This window comes from Archocentrus centrarchus, chromosome 13, assembly GCF_007364275.1.
Source record: "Archocentrus centrarchus isolate MPI-CPG fArcCen1 chromosome 13, fArcCen1, whole genome shotgun sequence".
Lineage (NCBI taxonomy): Eukaryota > Metazoa > Chordata > Actinopteri > Cichliformes > Cichlidae > Archocentrus > Archocentrus centrarchus.
Genome location: NC_044358.1, coordinates 13,539,383 through 13,553,438, shown reverse-complemented (window position 1 = coordinate 13,553,438; position 14,056 = coordinate 13,539,383). Strand labels below are relative to the sequence as shown.

Sequence of the window (14,056 nt, the reverse complement as noted above, 5' to 3'; positions counted from 1 at the left end):
GGTCAGACAGGTGAGAGCTGATCCTTCAGTTTATGAGACACATTGGAAACTGATGAGTTCCTGTAATCAGTACTCTCTTCTTCCTGTTTGGGTTTAGTCTCCAAACTGAATGACCTCCTGAGAGCCCCTCCCCTCTGCCACACAACACAACACAACACAACACACACATCAGTAACTGTCAGCTGTTCTTAGCTTCGTCACATCAGCCTCTTCTTTTGTTCCTTCTTGACTCCTCCTCTCAGCTCCCATCATCTTTGGGGCATCAGCTGGGGGCTGCACAGAGCTTAGTTTATGTTTAATGAAGCTGTCTGCAGTCTGTCCATGAACACACACACACACACACACACACACACACACACACACACACACACACACACACACACACACACACACACACACGTTCAGTGATAAATAGATAATCAGATCCCATTTCCTGTCAGTGACCCATCTAGAAACACATACACTAATGTATAAGAGTCAGATGTAAAGGGGGGGAGGAGTGTTAATGCTTTCCCTGGCAGTCATGTGGGATGGTGTAGCATTTATTACGGTCCTCCCTGTGCATAGTTTCTCTCTGGGTTTCTTCCACAGTCCAAAGGTGTCCATGCTGTGATTTATAGGAGCTTTTCTACTCCCACTGACCAAACACAGTCTTATGAGACCAGGTCTCCACTGTAGAATCATTTCCTGTGTTCATATGGTACCTACTGTGGTTGGCAGTGTAGGTATGGAATTATATTTAGGTCAAAAGTCACGTCCCGAAGGATTCACAAGACCTCACATGATTGGTCAGTTTTAAGTCGATCACGCCCACAAGGCGAGGGCCTTAACTTTGATTGACAGCAGTTGTTACAGGAAGGATCTTTGCCTCTTATAAAGTTCACTGTCTGTGTTGCGGTGCTTATGACACGTTCTGTCTTCAGGACTTTGCTGCGCGCTTCCTGGTGTGTGACGCAGTGATGCACCGTCAGCTCACCTGTGCAGGTCTCCCTCTGCATCTTCTCCCGTATCCTTTCCCCGAACATAGCAGGCGAGGAAAAGAAACACACGGTTTACCTCCGATGTTAGCGATCAGGTCCTTTGCCTTGCCTGTTTCGAAAGATCCATTCTCCACTTTTCATTTGGCCTTTTTTTTGGGGGGGGTCAGGTTAGCTTAAATGTCACTGTAAAACGTGATGATTGTTGTTTTTATCAGCTGATAACTGATCATTGTGTCATTGGCAACGGAAAATGAGTTAGTGCACAGGTCTTGGCCTACGCAGCAGCTGTTCAGTGCATTGTGACATTTGCAGTATACGGTGGGAACGCAATTTACCCGCTGGCCATTAATAATAGTGATATGAAATCATCTTGCGGACGTATTAAATTATATCGCGATGTGGATGTGGCCCGGCGCGGACCTTGAATCTGACACGTGCTCTAGCTGTTGCGTCTCTCGAGTCTATTGTCTGTCAGCAACCAAAGCTTCTCTTCACGTTGTTTAATTCAACAGGCACTGTTACTTATGTTGCAGGTTGCGTCACTTCCGTTGTGGTTTTCTATTTCCGTTGTGGCTTTTGTATTTGACCTGACACCTCTGGGCCACCGTAAAAGATTTCCATAAACTTGTGATTCAAATGAAAATAAAAACAGAAAATGCTGCAGTTTGTTAGTGGAAGAATCCAGACTCTGGAGTAAAATGACAATCATTTTATCCCCATCATATTGTTTCAATCATCAGAAAGTCTAAACCAGGGCTCTTCAACTCCAGGCCTCGAGGGCCGGTGTCCTGGAGGTTTTAGATGTGTCTCTGCTTCAACACACCTGAGTCAAATATAGAAATCATTACCAGGACTCTGGAGAACTTGACTGCATACTGAGGAGGTGATTCAGCCATTTGATTCAGGTGTGTTGGATCAGGGACACATCTAAAACCTGCAGGAGTTGGCCTGGAGACCTGGAGTTGAAGAGCCCTGGTCTAAACTGTGACTGAAAACTGGATTATTAAAAGCTGCTTTCCTGATACGAAAGGGATTCTTCCACTAGGTAGGCAAATGTAGTGTGTGTGTGTGTGTGTGTGTGTGTGTGTGTGTGTGTGTGTGTGTGTGCGTGTGTTTATAATACCTTGTGGGGACAATTTTCCTGACATATACTACGTTGTGGGGACCAATTGCTCCTTGTGGGGACTGGAACCTTGTCCCCACAAGGGGAAACCCTGTTTTTGGGTCAGGGGTCAGAGTTAGGGCTAAGGTATGAATTGAGTTTAGGTTAGGGTTAGGGTTAGGTATGTGATGGTTAGGGTTAGGAAAAGGGTAAAGGTAAGGTTTAGGCTGTAGAAATGAACGGAAGTCAATGGAAATTCCCCACAAAGATAGCAAAACACACTTGTGTGTGTGTGTGTGTGTGTGTGTGTGTTGTGCCATTTAAAGTGTAAAGAAAGGTCTTTGTGGCCTTTGAACATCAAACAGATGCTGGGTTAAAAGCTTCGCTGTGATTGGTTGATGGTTTTCTTTAAACTTGTTTTCAGATCTTCGTCCGGCTGTGTCTGAAGGCTGCAGGCCAGAATTGTACTTAGTTTTTGAACAGTAGGTGGCTGCACTGTGATTTTTCTGTTTCTTGTTTTGGACAAGGTGAAACATCTGGTTTAACTTCCTGTGGAAACACTTCATGTTTCTGTGACCTGCACTCTGAGTTAGATAAAAGAAGTCTTCAGCCTGTGTCAGTACTGAGGAAGAGTCTTTTTAAATAAAACAGCTCTAAGCTTTAAGGTGTGAGGTTGTGATGTCACCATTTCACGATCAGGTTCACGTTTTAACAGTGTCATTATGTCGCACATTCACCTAAAACATATGAGCTGTGCTGGGGGGTGGGGCCAGCAACAGCTCGCTTCATTTAACAGCAACATGTCACATCACGCAGTTTTGTATGTTAGCATGAGACTCACTGGTGTCTTCAGTTCCAAAAACTGGTGCAGAATCTCAGGTATTTAACCCCTTAGTTGGGTTGTACCCTTGGAGGTGGTCCTGAGTGCTATACTGAGGGTTAGCATGGACCCAGAAAGCAGATTCAGGTGGGAGTTTATTTATATTAAGGTGAATGAGCAAATCTAAAGTGGTGAAAGCTGTGGAACACGAGAGACAGAGTCAGTGATGGCTCAAATGCACTGTAAAAAAGATATACCATATTTACTCAATAAAATTGAGGCAACAGATTGCACGCAATATTATTAATTAAATATAATCTTGTTTGTAATTGAGTAAATTTTAATTAAATGAGACCCTTTGGAGTTAACCATTTAATATGAGTAGATTTAATTAAAATACATAAAGGAATTAATTAAAACCTAAACAAAAATATTGAGTAGATATCAAAAAGAGAAATGTCTAAATTAGTAAAAAGTACTAATAAAACATAATTAAATTCTACATACAAGTACCATGTAATTGAGTAATAATGATATATCTTAATCAGTGAATTTACTTGAATTTACTTAGTGGATTTAATTAAATCTAAATATAATTCTTACTTAGATATATTGTGTTTATCTCATGACCCACATTTTAAGGTGAGATTACAATGGGTACCACGAAGTACAGAGTAAATAAAACTCAATTAACAGTACACACATTAAATTCTTGCCAAACGTAACACTTTTAATTATAAAAATTATAGCATTTCATTGCAAACTTTTACAAATGCTGACCTTGAACACTATTTTTGTGAAAACAAAAATGAGTACAGTTGCCAGAGGACCTGTCGAGAAGAACTAAGAAACGTTAGGGCATGGCTACACTGTCCTACTGACATAAATTTACAAATAAATTAAATGCTTGTGACAAATAAGAGAGGAGACCATTTATGGTCATTGTATAAACTGAAATAATTGTCTTGTCGAAAAGAAAAATCCTATGCTTGCTTCCTCAGCACAGTGAGCCATTAAATTATATCAGTTATGATCTCAAAGAAAAAGCACAAATCCTTGAAAAGTGCACTTGCCCCAAAAGAAAACATGTAAAAGAACAATTTGTACATAAACATTTTACCTTGAACTGACCACAACAGAAATTTCACACCATTTGGCACCTTCAAACATTCAATTCTCAAGCTTTGTTAAAGCTGAACCTTGTGTGGCACAAAAGTGTGCGACCGTAGTCTCAGTTCAAGCCAGAAGTTTGCTCTTGAGGGACTGTACTTTCTTTGACAGCTTTGATGCATCCAGTTCCAAGAAAAGTTTTTGGAATACCTCAAAGGTGTACTTCAACTGCTTGGGATAGTCGAGATTCAGTGCATAGGTCAAGCCCAAGAGGAGACAGCAAGCCCTGGCAATATCTCCAAGTCCTCTGATGACTTCCATGCCCTCAATGACAACTCCAATTTCCTTTGGGCTGTCGCTTGTGGAGGCTATGTCCTTTGTGATCACAGTTATTGCCACTACAAGCTGTCCAAGTTCCTCCAAGTTCTCGGTGTCCTGCAACATGAAAATGTAATCAGTGCCATAGCATAAAACTTTATTTTTAAAGTAGCATATCACTTAAAAAAAAAACTGCACAACACATCACAAAGATTTTTAATAAAGAGCTCTATGTCACCCATGTCAATGTAAGGGTGAATGACAAATTAAAGCAAAATTTTAAGTTCATGTTTATTTAGGGCCCTTATTCACTGTTCACTGATCACTCATGAAAACCAGAAGGAGTTGATCCACCAGCAGCCAACAACTTCAGTGCTCCTTAGAATTGATTCAACAGACTGAAGCTGTTCTGGTAGGGCAAAAATTAAAGAGTACGAAAACAGTTTTGGTTACACATCCCATACCAATGTACTTGACAGCCTCTAATCAAGGAATTACAATCCTTGAATTAGGTTAATGCCAATTAAGTTCACCTACACTGAACTCTTTGATGAGATGTTCCCCATGCTCTCCAAGGTATTCTATAAGGCACCGAAGGACAACCTCTCTGGCCGTCTCAACCGTAGGGCACGTGGAGTTCTGGAGAGGAATGCAACAACTGATAAGCCAATCATAAAAACAAAACAAAAAAATCACTGTAGATGTTCTATTAATTTGTAAATGTCAACACATAACACTTAGGGGACAATTCTGGTTTTGTACAACCTAGATCCTATTTTTGTGATTTTGGTCATCATGTTTTTAAATTCTGATAGTATTTTACTTGCCTGCTTCACTATAGAGTTAAATATACATTTAGTGAATCCTTGAGTTCATGGCAGTATTTTTGTGTATGTGTGTGTTTCCTGTTCTTATAAATGGAGTCAGTGCAGTGTCATAATTCTGTTAGTTCTGATATTACACTGCTAAAAAACAAACTTCATTCCACAGCACCTTATTTTGAAGAGTTTGTGTGGTCCTTTTAGCTTTGTAATGTGTGGTGTCTGTGAAAGGTACTACATAAAAAAACTTTACAATAATATCGAACACATGGTGATAAAATGATAACTGCTATCTTGAAATGGAGCCTAAAGTCAAATATATACTGACAGCACCTAAAATCCCAATCACTGTATAGAGCGGTTAACTTCATAACCACAAAACTCACAAATAGATAAATAAAGAATTATAATCATCATGATAAAATATTATCTAGACATGTACTTTAAAAATTTTATTAGATTTTGCCACCTTGAGTGTACAAAAAAAATGTTGCCTGGAAATCCTACGGAACAAAGCGACTTTTAATTTTGAAAAGTATTGTACCTCCAGTGGTTCCATTATGATCTTCAGTCTTTGTCCAAGTGCTCCACCTTTAGCATGAAACAGCTTCAGTAGCTTGGGAGTGTGAAGGTCCAACCCAGACATAAATTTGGGTTCCAGTTGCACAGTGGTTATTCTCTGAAATTCAGCACTGATCTGAAACAAAAAGGCAACAAGACAGACAGTGGTATTACATCACTTCTCAGACAACTCATACAAGAGCTTTGGGAGGCACATCCAACACTTGTTGCTACTTTGACATCAAGAACTTGATCAAGTAAATTAGACAAAATTCTTTATAACTCCCTTACTAAATCATTGTCACATTTTAATTTCTTATCTGTTAACAGTAATTACAAAAGAAAACTCACTTGAGAACAATTAAACAGGGCAGGCCAGCGGTCCTTCATGGTTTGAACACTTGGACATTGATTGATGACTTCATGTCGTCTGAGGGCAAATGTTTTGCTCATTTTATCAGTGACTATCTTTTCGTTGTTCTTCTTCTTTGACTCAGTGACTAGGTCTTCCCTTGCTTGTTCCAAGCTGTGCTCATCTTCACCTGCTGGGTAGGGTGGGAGGTAATTGACCTCAGCTCTTCTTGCCTTTTTAACATTTTTAGCAGACTTTCTGTCATCAGGGCATTTATGTTTCAGAGAATTGCATGTAACATCTGGCATACCATAGCCTCTTAGCTTTGTTCTGTAGTTAGCCATTTTGTATTTAATGCTAGTCTGCCATCCACTGAGACCTGAAGAGCTCCCCGGATCCTTCAGACATGGGTGGGCCTTAATAAGTGCTTCAGCAACAGATAGAACTTGCAGGGATGATGGATAGGCAGTATATGTATAAATGGACTGAGCTAGCTTTTCAAGTATGTCTGACTTGATGTTTGGATAGGTCAGCAGTGTGCCATCTTTTTTGTAAACTTCATTGGCTCTTTCAAGAACAACTTCAGTTTCAACAGAGAAGTGTGGAATGATGAATTCAGCTGGCCATGGCTTCCTTTGTGGGCTTCTGTTTGGTGACAGGATGATTGTGCTTGCACAAGAATCACATGAGTCAGGGGAGTCCTGTGCAGTGGAACTTGTGGAGGCTGGAGTAAAGGATTGCTCTGAGGTCACACTTGCGTTGCAGCTTTCATTGTGTGGTACTGGATACAAATTGAGAATTACTGGTTCGATTGTCACAACCTTAATTGTGGCTTTGTGTTTAATTTGAGCAGTGGAGTGGAGAGTAAAAAAGTCATCAAAATCTGGATCTAAATACTGCAGGCTGAAGTCATCGTTGATGTCTAATGTCTGCTTGACGGCCAAATTCAGCTCCTCAACAGTATCCGGTATTCCAGACAGAAGAGTCAGTTTCTCAATCCTGTGTCCAAAGATCACCCGGAGCATTGATGGATCCATGTCACGTGGCCTAGTGACACAAAACAAAGGAAAAGAAAAAAAAAAGAAAATTAAAAAATCCTGACACAAAAAGCTTATACCTCCATTATGCACCAAAGTTAGCTTAACCCTCTGAGAACGAGTGATTGGTGGACAGCCGACACTGTAAAGTTTGTGATGGAAATGTAATTTAAAACGTGCAACAGATGTAACGTTTCAGTGTAACCATGCGCTTTCCTGCAAGACTGTAAGCTGTAAGTGGATAGACATCTGGAAGGCTGTGCTGATGAACAAGAATCACGTCCCGACAGCTTTCCAACAGAAAAGATCTAAGATGCTCCTGGTACCAAGCATTCAGTTTCTTCACAATGAAATAAAGGCCGTTTTCCAAGGTCAACATCTGTAAGATCTCGACAAAGTCTGGGAGCCCCCCTGTAGAACCATATGGCAAGATCATCCCAGCTGAGTACCTTGTTCCATGGTATGTCACAGTGTTAGACAACTGCACACTTAACAGCTGAGGAAACACTTTCTTAATGGTCTCCTGGATTTCAACATGCAGTACTTCCAAAGGCAAAGATGACACTTTACTGATCATCAGAGGAGGCTTTGGCATATTTCTTTGCCAACTGAAAGCCACTGACAGCTGATGTTTTGTTGAAAGAGACAGCAAGACATTCTTGAAATTGCTTGAGAACCTCACAACACGTTTAAAGAACCTATGTTTGGCCTCAAAGCGCATAGTCCATAATCCAACTAGAGGACCAAAGGCTTTTATGAGAGCTGGGTAGTGCTCCAAAAAATGGTGTTTGGGTGTCAAGTTCAGCTGAGGGAAAAGTTCTTGCAATCTGTGACGATGCTCAGATATTTTCTGGTCAAGATAAGCAACACTTTCAGGGGAGTGTAGAGGGGCCACTGAGAATTCTACAATGTCCTTAAGGGTCATAAGAATTTGCCACGCTGGATCATCAATGGGTATCCTTGAGCCAATGATTAGTGGCAGTGACCTTATCAGTGCCCAGTTTTCGTGAGCATTTCCTCCTACAGTACCACGACTAGCAAAATTAACTGGGATGGACTGAGGGCGGTCAAGATCATCTGTAAACTTAAAAGGAAACTGCTTGATTAAGTTATTAAGTTCAGACAATGTAAAGTATTTGTTCTTATTGAAAGTATTAAGACAGTGTGCTAATTCTGAAGGCACAATGCCTTCAAAAAGGTCGTGGAGTATGTCAGGAGGGTAACCTCGAACAAAACTGAAGTACCTCAGCTTCTTTGTCAGTGGGCAAGCTTTCTTGACCCCATAGCAATGTGGCAAGGTCAGATCTTCTTCTACAGTTCTGAGATGCAAAATATGGGCTTCCTCTGTTCGAGGTGGAAATTCTCCACAGCGTACCTCCTTTTGAGAGTATTCAGAACGATGTCCTAAGCAGAACCTGCAAACGTAAGGACCTGTAAAGCTTTCAATAAGTCCACCAAGAGAATGCGCACCAAGATTGTCTGCTGCCACACAATATACTGTCCCTTTAATATTCTTTCCAGCACTGGCAACAAAAACTCCTTCTTGTTCCAAGACAGACAAATCTTTCAAAAGAGGCTCTAACACAATATCATAGCCAAATCTTTTAGCATCAACAGCCTTGCAGAGAATGGCCAAGTTTATTGCACAAAGTGTAGAGCGCAGTCCAGGTGGTATATTTGCTAAGACCCAATAAACAGCTGTGATCTTGTGTTTTTTACGTGATGTTCCCAATGGGTTGCAAACCTCGAAATCGTCAATGTAGAGAATTAATGCTATTCTTGGTTCCTCTACAGCAAAAAATGGGTTTTGTTTGAAATATTCCCCATCTTGAAATGATTCATAATGAGTGGATGAGCTTGGTCTTTTTTTTAAAACTTCATGTGAAATATCCTTATTAGTCAATATATGCTGCAAGGTCTGAAGAAGGGGCACGTATTGGAAGCTGAGATTCTCCTGCGAATCAAGAACGTACTCCACTGGTTCGATAAATTCAAACTGTTCCTTGAAATATTTTCTTCTTTTATAAACAGAACCAAAGGGCCCATCTACTCCCAATGCTTTGCTTGTAGGATGTGACTTACAGAGCTCCTCTGCCAATTCAGTGACAATGTCTTCTTCCGCGGCACAATTGTTCTTTTTCAAACTTGTTTCAACTAGCTGATAAATTACTGGAGCAGATGCTGTGTATATAAAATGAAGCTCCTCCACCAAATCATCAATACATTTACCAGAAACGTTGTGCACACTTTCCAACTTCAAGAGAAGTAAGCCAATTCTTTGTTGTATTTCATTCGATATATCCACTGGAGGATTTATACAGGTATCCTCATAATCACTGTCACCTACATGATCAGCTTCATGTGGTAAAGTCTGGTGTTCACCAATGACATCTGGCTTTAAGTCTTCAAGTGAATGAGATCTGTGCTTTCTGCTTTTGTGCGAAAAAAATGTGACATATATATTTGTCTTAAATGTGCATCCAGCAAAAACACACTCTACGGTTTCATGACACCTCAGATGATTGCCAAGGTGTAGGAAATATTCTTTTTTAGTGGGATGTTTAGATGAGCAGATTAAACATGAGAAACAGAGGACTACTTCTGGCCTTCTAGCTTCATCTTCTGGATGGTATCTTGAAAGATGCGTGCGTAGGGCACTCAAAGTGTTAAAGGAGCACGGACAATCATGAACAAGACAAGGTACCGAATTTCCAGTTTCAAATGTCCTGTGCTGTAGCCTGTAATGGGTCAGAAGATCACCCCTTGTCGTTGCTCTGAATCCGCAGGTTTTACACTGCCATCTCATCTGGGGACATGTAAGAGAAACACAGTAATGTTAATGACAAAATGTGCCTTTCTGCTTAATTGCAGATAAAAACCATCCCTGTATCAATCACATGCATAGGCTGTATTGTAGGGCTGGTTGGTATATTAATATTTCCATCCGTTTGTTATATGTGCACTGACGACATCCAGCCTAGCAAGACGTTAAATTTTTACACAATTATAGCCTACATTCTAGATTTGAGAGTTTCTCCCAAAACAAAACTTGTTAATTTGACTTCATTATTTAAGCCATTTTAAATATTTCATACTATTAATGAATTGTAAAGCCTAATCGTTGTACACTTGAACATGTGATTACTATAATATGATAAGTGACTGGCTAAATTTTTACTGAGTTTTATGCAAAGGTAGAACAAATTTATTTTAATAGGGAGGTTTTTATAGCAGGCATCACATCAGGCTTGCGCATTAACCTACTTTTATCTTTTATATTATTTCACCCCCCCCCCCCCCTCCCTGCCTGGCTGAAGTTCGCGAAACTTTTAAACTATCAAACCTGGCTGTGCTGGACACAAAACGAATAAAGATATGGTACCGCATTACTCCTCAAATGTTTTCAGAAGAATTGTATTGTACTGTTTCGCGTTTAAATGAGAAAATTGACGCAACCGTCGTGTTAGCTCGCCTCCCTGATACAACTTCTCGCGGCTGGTGGGAGATTAATAAACAGTAAACCTTAATAAAACTGAAGCTCTAAAACGTAACTGTTGATACACTGACTTAATGCGTTTTCAAGGTAACTTAACATTTATGACAAAACCGCGAAAGAACAGAGAGAAGTGATAACGTTACCTGCGTGGTAAATGGTCCAACACAAAGAGGAAGTAAAGCTAACGGAAGTGCAGCAAGTAGAGTTTGGAACATAGATGCTCACTATACTTAGCCCTGATAATTTCCCGTTATGGAAAGGTGTCTAATCGTAACACAAACCCCAACATGCTTATCGGCAGGATTTAATAAGTACATACCGAGGACATATCACTAACATAAACGGAACATGGGCAACACGATAGCGGAAATACTAACCAATATCTTTCAAAATAAAAGCTTGTGCTTTTGTCAGCAATACAAACGGTTCGAAACGCTACCACAGTACTAGCCTATATTAACATGGCTTAGCTAACAGAAGCCAGCTTTCTGCTGCTGAGTCTCTCTCTCTCTGTGACTGCTCATGTTGTATTATAATGCAGCATACACCATACCTATGCATTGTCCTCACCAGCCCAGTACAAACAAAATAAGTTTCCTTACCGTAGTCAACCAGATAGATGAGTAAAGAGGTAGAGGGTAACTCCCCGTCTGCATGTTTTGTGGCTATGTCTGCCAAATTCAAAAAGCGCGGTTAACAGGAAGTGCTTTTCAATTAAAAATTGACCAATTCCATTAAGTTGGATTTATTCAATTTTCTCTCTGTTTAGAATTACACAAACAGAAAGCTTATATTTGATTAACCCAGAATACGTCAGTTTTATTCAAGACATTTTTATTTTAATTTTACTTAAATAATTACAAGAAAATCAAAAACACATTAATATTGAATATATTTTACTAAATTCATCAATTAAAACCTACATGACCACAGAATCATTTATTACAGTGTGGAGGCAGTGGTTTGAGGACTTGATCGTACTGTACAGAAATGGTGATTAAGACAGAGGAAAATTTAGCCCTGAGAAGTGCTCTGGGGAGTGGCAGAAAAGCTTCCAGAAGTGGGTGAACCATTTTCTTTACAGTTCAATTCAATTCAATGCAGTTTTATTTATATAGACCCAAATCACAACAAACAGTCGCCTCAAGGCTCTTTGTATTGTGGGTAAAGACCCTACAATAATACAGAGAAAACCCAACAGTCAAAACGACCCCCTATGAGCAGCACTTGGTGACAGTGGGAAGGAAAAACTCCCTTTTAACAGGAAGAAACCTCCATCAGAACCAGGCTCAGGGAGGGGGGGGGTCATCTGCTGAGACCGGTTGGGCTGAGGGGAGAGAAAAAAAGACATGCTGTGGAAGAGAGCCAGAGATTAATAACAATTAATGATTAAATGCAGAGTGGAGTATAAACAAAATAAATAAGGTGAATGAGAAGAAACAGTGCATCATGGGAACCCCCCAGCAGCCTAGGCCTATAGCAGCATAACTAAGGGTGGGTTCAGGGTCACCTGATCCAGCCCTAACTATAAGCTTGATCATAAAGGAAAGTTTTAAGCCTAATCTTAAAAATAGAGAGGGTGTCTGTCTCCTGAATCCAAGCTGGAAGCTGGTTCCACAGAAGAGGGGCCTGAAAGCTGAAGGCTCTGCCTCCCATTCTACTCTTAAGTATCCTAGGAACCACAAGTAAGCCAGCAGTCTGAGAGTGAAGTGCTCTATTTGGGTGATATGGGACTATGAGGTCTTTGAGATAAGATGGTGCCTGATTATTCAAGACCTTGTAGGTGAGGAGAAGGATTTTAAATTGTATTCTAGATTTAACAGGGAGCCAATGAAGAGAACCCAATATGGGAGAAATCTGCTCTCTCTTTCTAGTCCCTGTCAGTACTCCAGCTGCAGCATTTTGGATCAGCTGAAGGCTTTTCAGGGAGCTTTTAGGACAGCCTGAATTACAATAGTCCAGCCTAGAAGTAATAAATGCATGAATTAGCTTTTCAGCATCACTCTGAGAAAGGATGTTTCTAATTTTAGAAATATTGCGCAAATGCAAAAAAGCAGTCCTACATATTTGTTTAATATGTACATTGAAGGACATATCCTGGTCAAAAATGACTCCTAGATTTCTCACAGTGTTACTGGAGGCCAAAGTAATGCCATCCAGAGTATCTGGTTTGACACCATGTTTCTAAGATTTGTGGGGCCGAGCACAAGAACTTCAGTTTGATCTGAATTTAGAAGCAGGAAATTAGAGGTCATCCAGGCCTTAATGTCTTTAAGACATTCCTGCAGTTTAACTAATTGATGTGCGTCATCTGGCTTCATTGATAGATAAAGCTGAGTATCATCTGCATAACAATGAAAATTGATGTAATGCTTTCTAATAATACTGCCTAAGGGAAGCATGTATAATGTAAATAGAATTGGTCCTAGCACAGAACCTTGTGGAACTCCACAATTAACCTTAGTGTAACTAAGGGGTGGTTCAGGGTCACCTGATCCAGCCCTAACTATAAGCTTGATCATAAAGGAAAGTTTTAAGCCTAATCTTAAAAATAGAGAGGGTGTCTGTTTCCCGAATCCAAGCTGGGAGCTGGTTATCTCTGCTTGTAGGCAACACACCCCATCATATTGAAAACTCCACAGATTTTACCAACAAGGTCCGTAATCTTGCACTGAATCCAGATGAAACCATGGTGTCCTTTGATGTGGTTTCACTTTTCACTTGCATACACATATCTGAGGCAGTGGAGACTGCCAGAAAACTACAGGAAGACGACTCCTTACAAAACAGAACCAGCTTTACCCCAGATCACATTGTTAGACCTCTGCCTTAAAAAAACATGTCAGGTTTGTAGCTGTGGCCAACAAGATGGATGACCCCAATGCAGGACTCAAAGTGAGGAGCTTAATTTTAACTTAACTGTTTAATAGCAAAATGTGGCATAAATATAACAAACTTGGAGCATAACAGGAACTTAGTCGTAACCATAAACATGAGCTCTAAATGTGAACATAAAGCATAAACATGAACATTAGTGATGAGAGTTTGAAACTGAAGCTTCGATACGTGCTTCAAACCCTGGGCTTACAACTCCATAGAACCACTGCTTCGAAGCTTGTTTCAGAGCGAAAAACATCATGTGACATATGATGTATGACACAGGAACTGCTTCGTTCTCGGAATGAATCAGCTGACTGGTTCAGGTGATTTGCTGGTTACGAGTGAAGGAGCGAGAGTGAGATAGTCAGCCAGGTTCATACTTGCACAGTTTTAGCGTTGTTATGGCCAACAGTTACTGCTGAGTTATGAATTAAAGACAGCCTTTGCTGGCTCGTCCTTTCAACGTGATGACGGATGCTGTCACATAAATATTAATGCAAAAGCAGTAGTTACACAAGCACACCCAGTTAATGCCATGTTTTCCCAGCACTCTGTTCAATAACACAATACACACATTCC

The 14,056-nt window shown here is 40.3% G+C and overlaps 2 protein-coding genes across 10 annotated transcripts in view; one reads left to right on the top strand and one right to left on the bottom strand.

The window, feature by feature from the left end:
• The window catches only part of ppp1r14ab (protein phosphatase 1, regulatory (inhibitor) subunit 14Ab), a 62,633-nt gene that overhangs the window by 2,409 nt on the left and 46,168 nt on the right, over positions 1-14,056 (top strand). The gene's annotated exons all lie outside the window — the stretch shown is intronic.
• On the bottom strand, positions 3,407-11,390 carry LOC115789875 (sterile alpha motif domain-containing protein 3-like). 6 transcript variants are annotated; one of them, XM_030743431.1, is made up of 6 exons: positions 11,200-11,387; positions 9,806-9,907; positions 6,064-7,111; positions 5,696-5,848; positions 4,868-4,969; positions 3,407-4,447 (listed from the first exon to the last, which is right to left on the bottom strand). In XM_030743431.1, exons 3-6 carry the CDS (start codon positions 7,099-7,101, stop codon positions 4,139-4,141), a joined length of 1,602 nt encoding a protein of 533 aa, XP_030599291.1. In that variant the 5' UTR covers positions 7,102-7,111; positions 9,806-9,907; positions 11,200-11,387; the 3' UTR covers positions 3,407-4,138. The 6 variants fall into 6 exon arrangements, with proteins under 6 accessions (XP_030599291.1, XP_030599292.1, XP_030599297.1 ...); XM_030743432.1 differs by lacking the exon at positions 11,200-11,387 and adding an exon at positions 10,741-11,192; XM_030743433.1 differs by having other exon boundaries at positions 3,411-4,734.

Excerpts from the sequence above, each read along its gene's own strand:
- LOC115789875 (XM_030743431.1), bottom strand. The coding sequence starts at position 7,101 with ATGGATCCATCAATGCTCCGGGTGATCTTTGGACACAGGATTGAGAAA. Across the intron at positions 5,849-6,063 it reads CCCTGTTTAATTGTTCTCAA|ATCAGTGCTGAATTTCAGAG; the intron begins GTGAGTTTTCTT and ends TTTTTGTTTCAG. Across the intron at positions 4,970-5,695 it reads TCATAATGGAACCACTGGAG|AACTCCACGTGCCCTACGGT; the intron begins GTACAATACTTT and ends ATTCCTCTCCAG.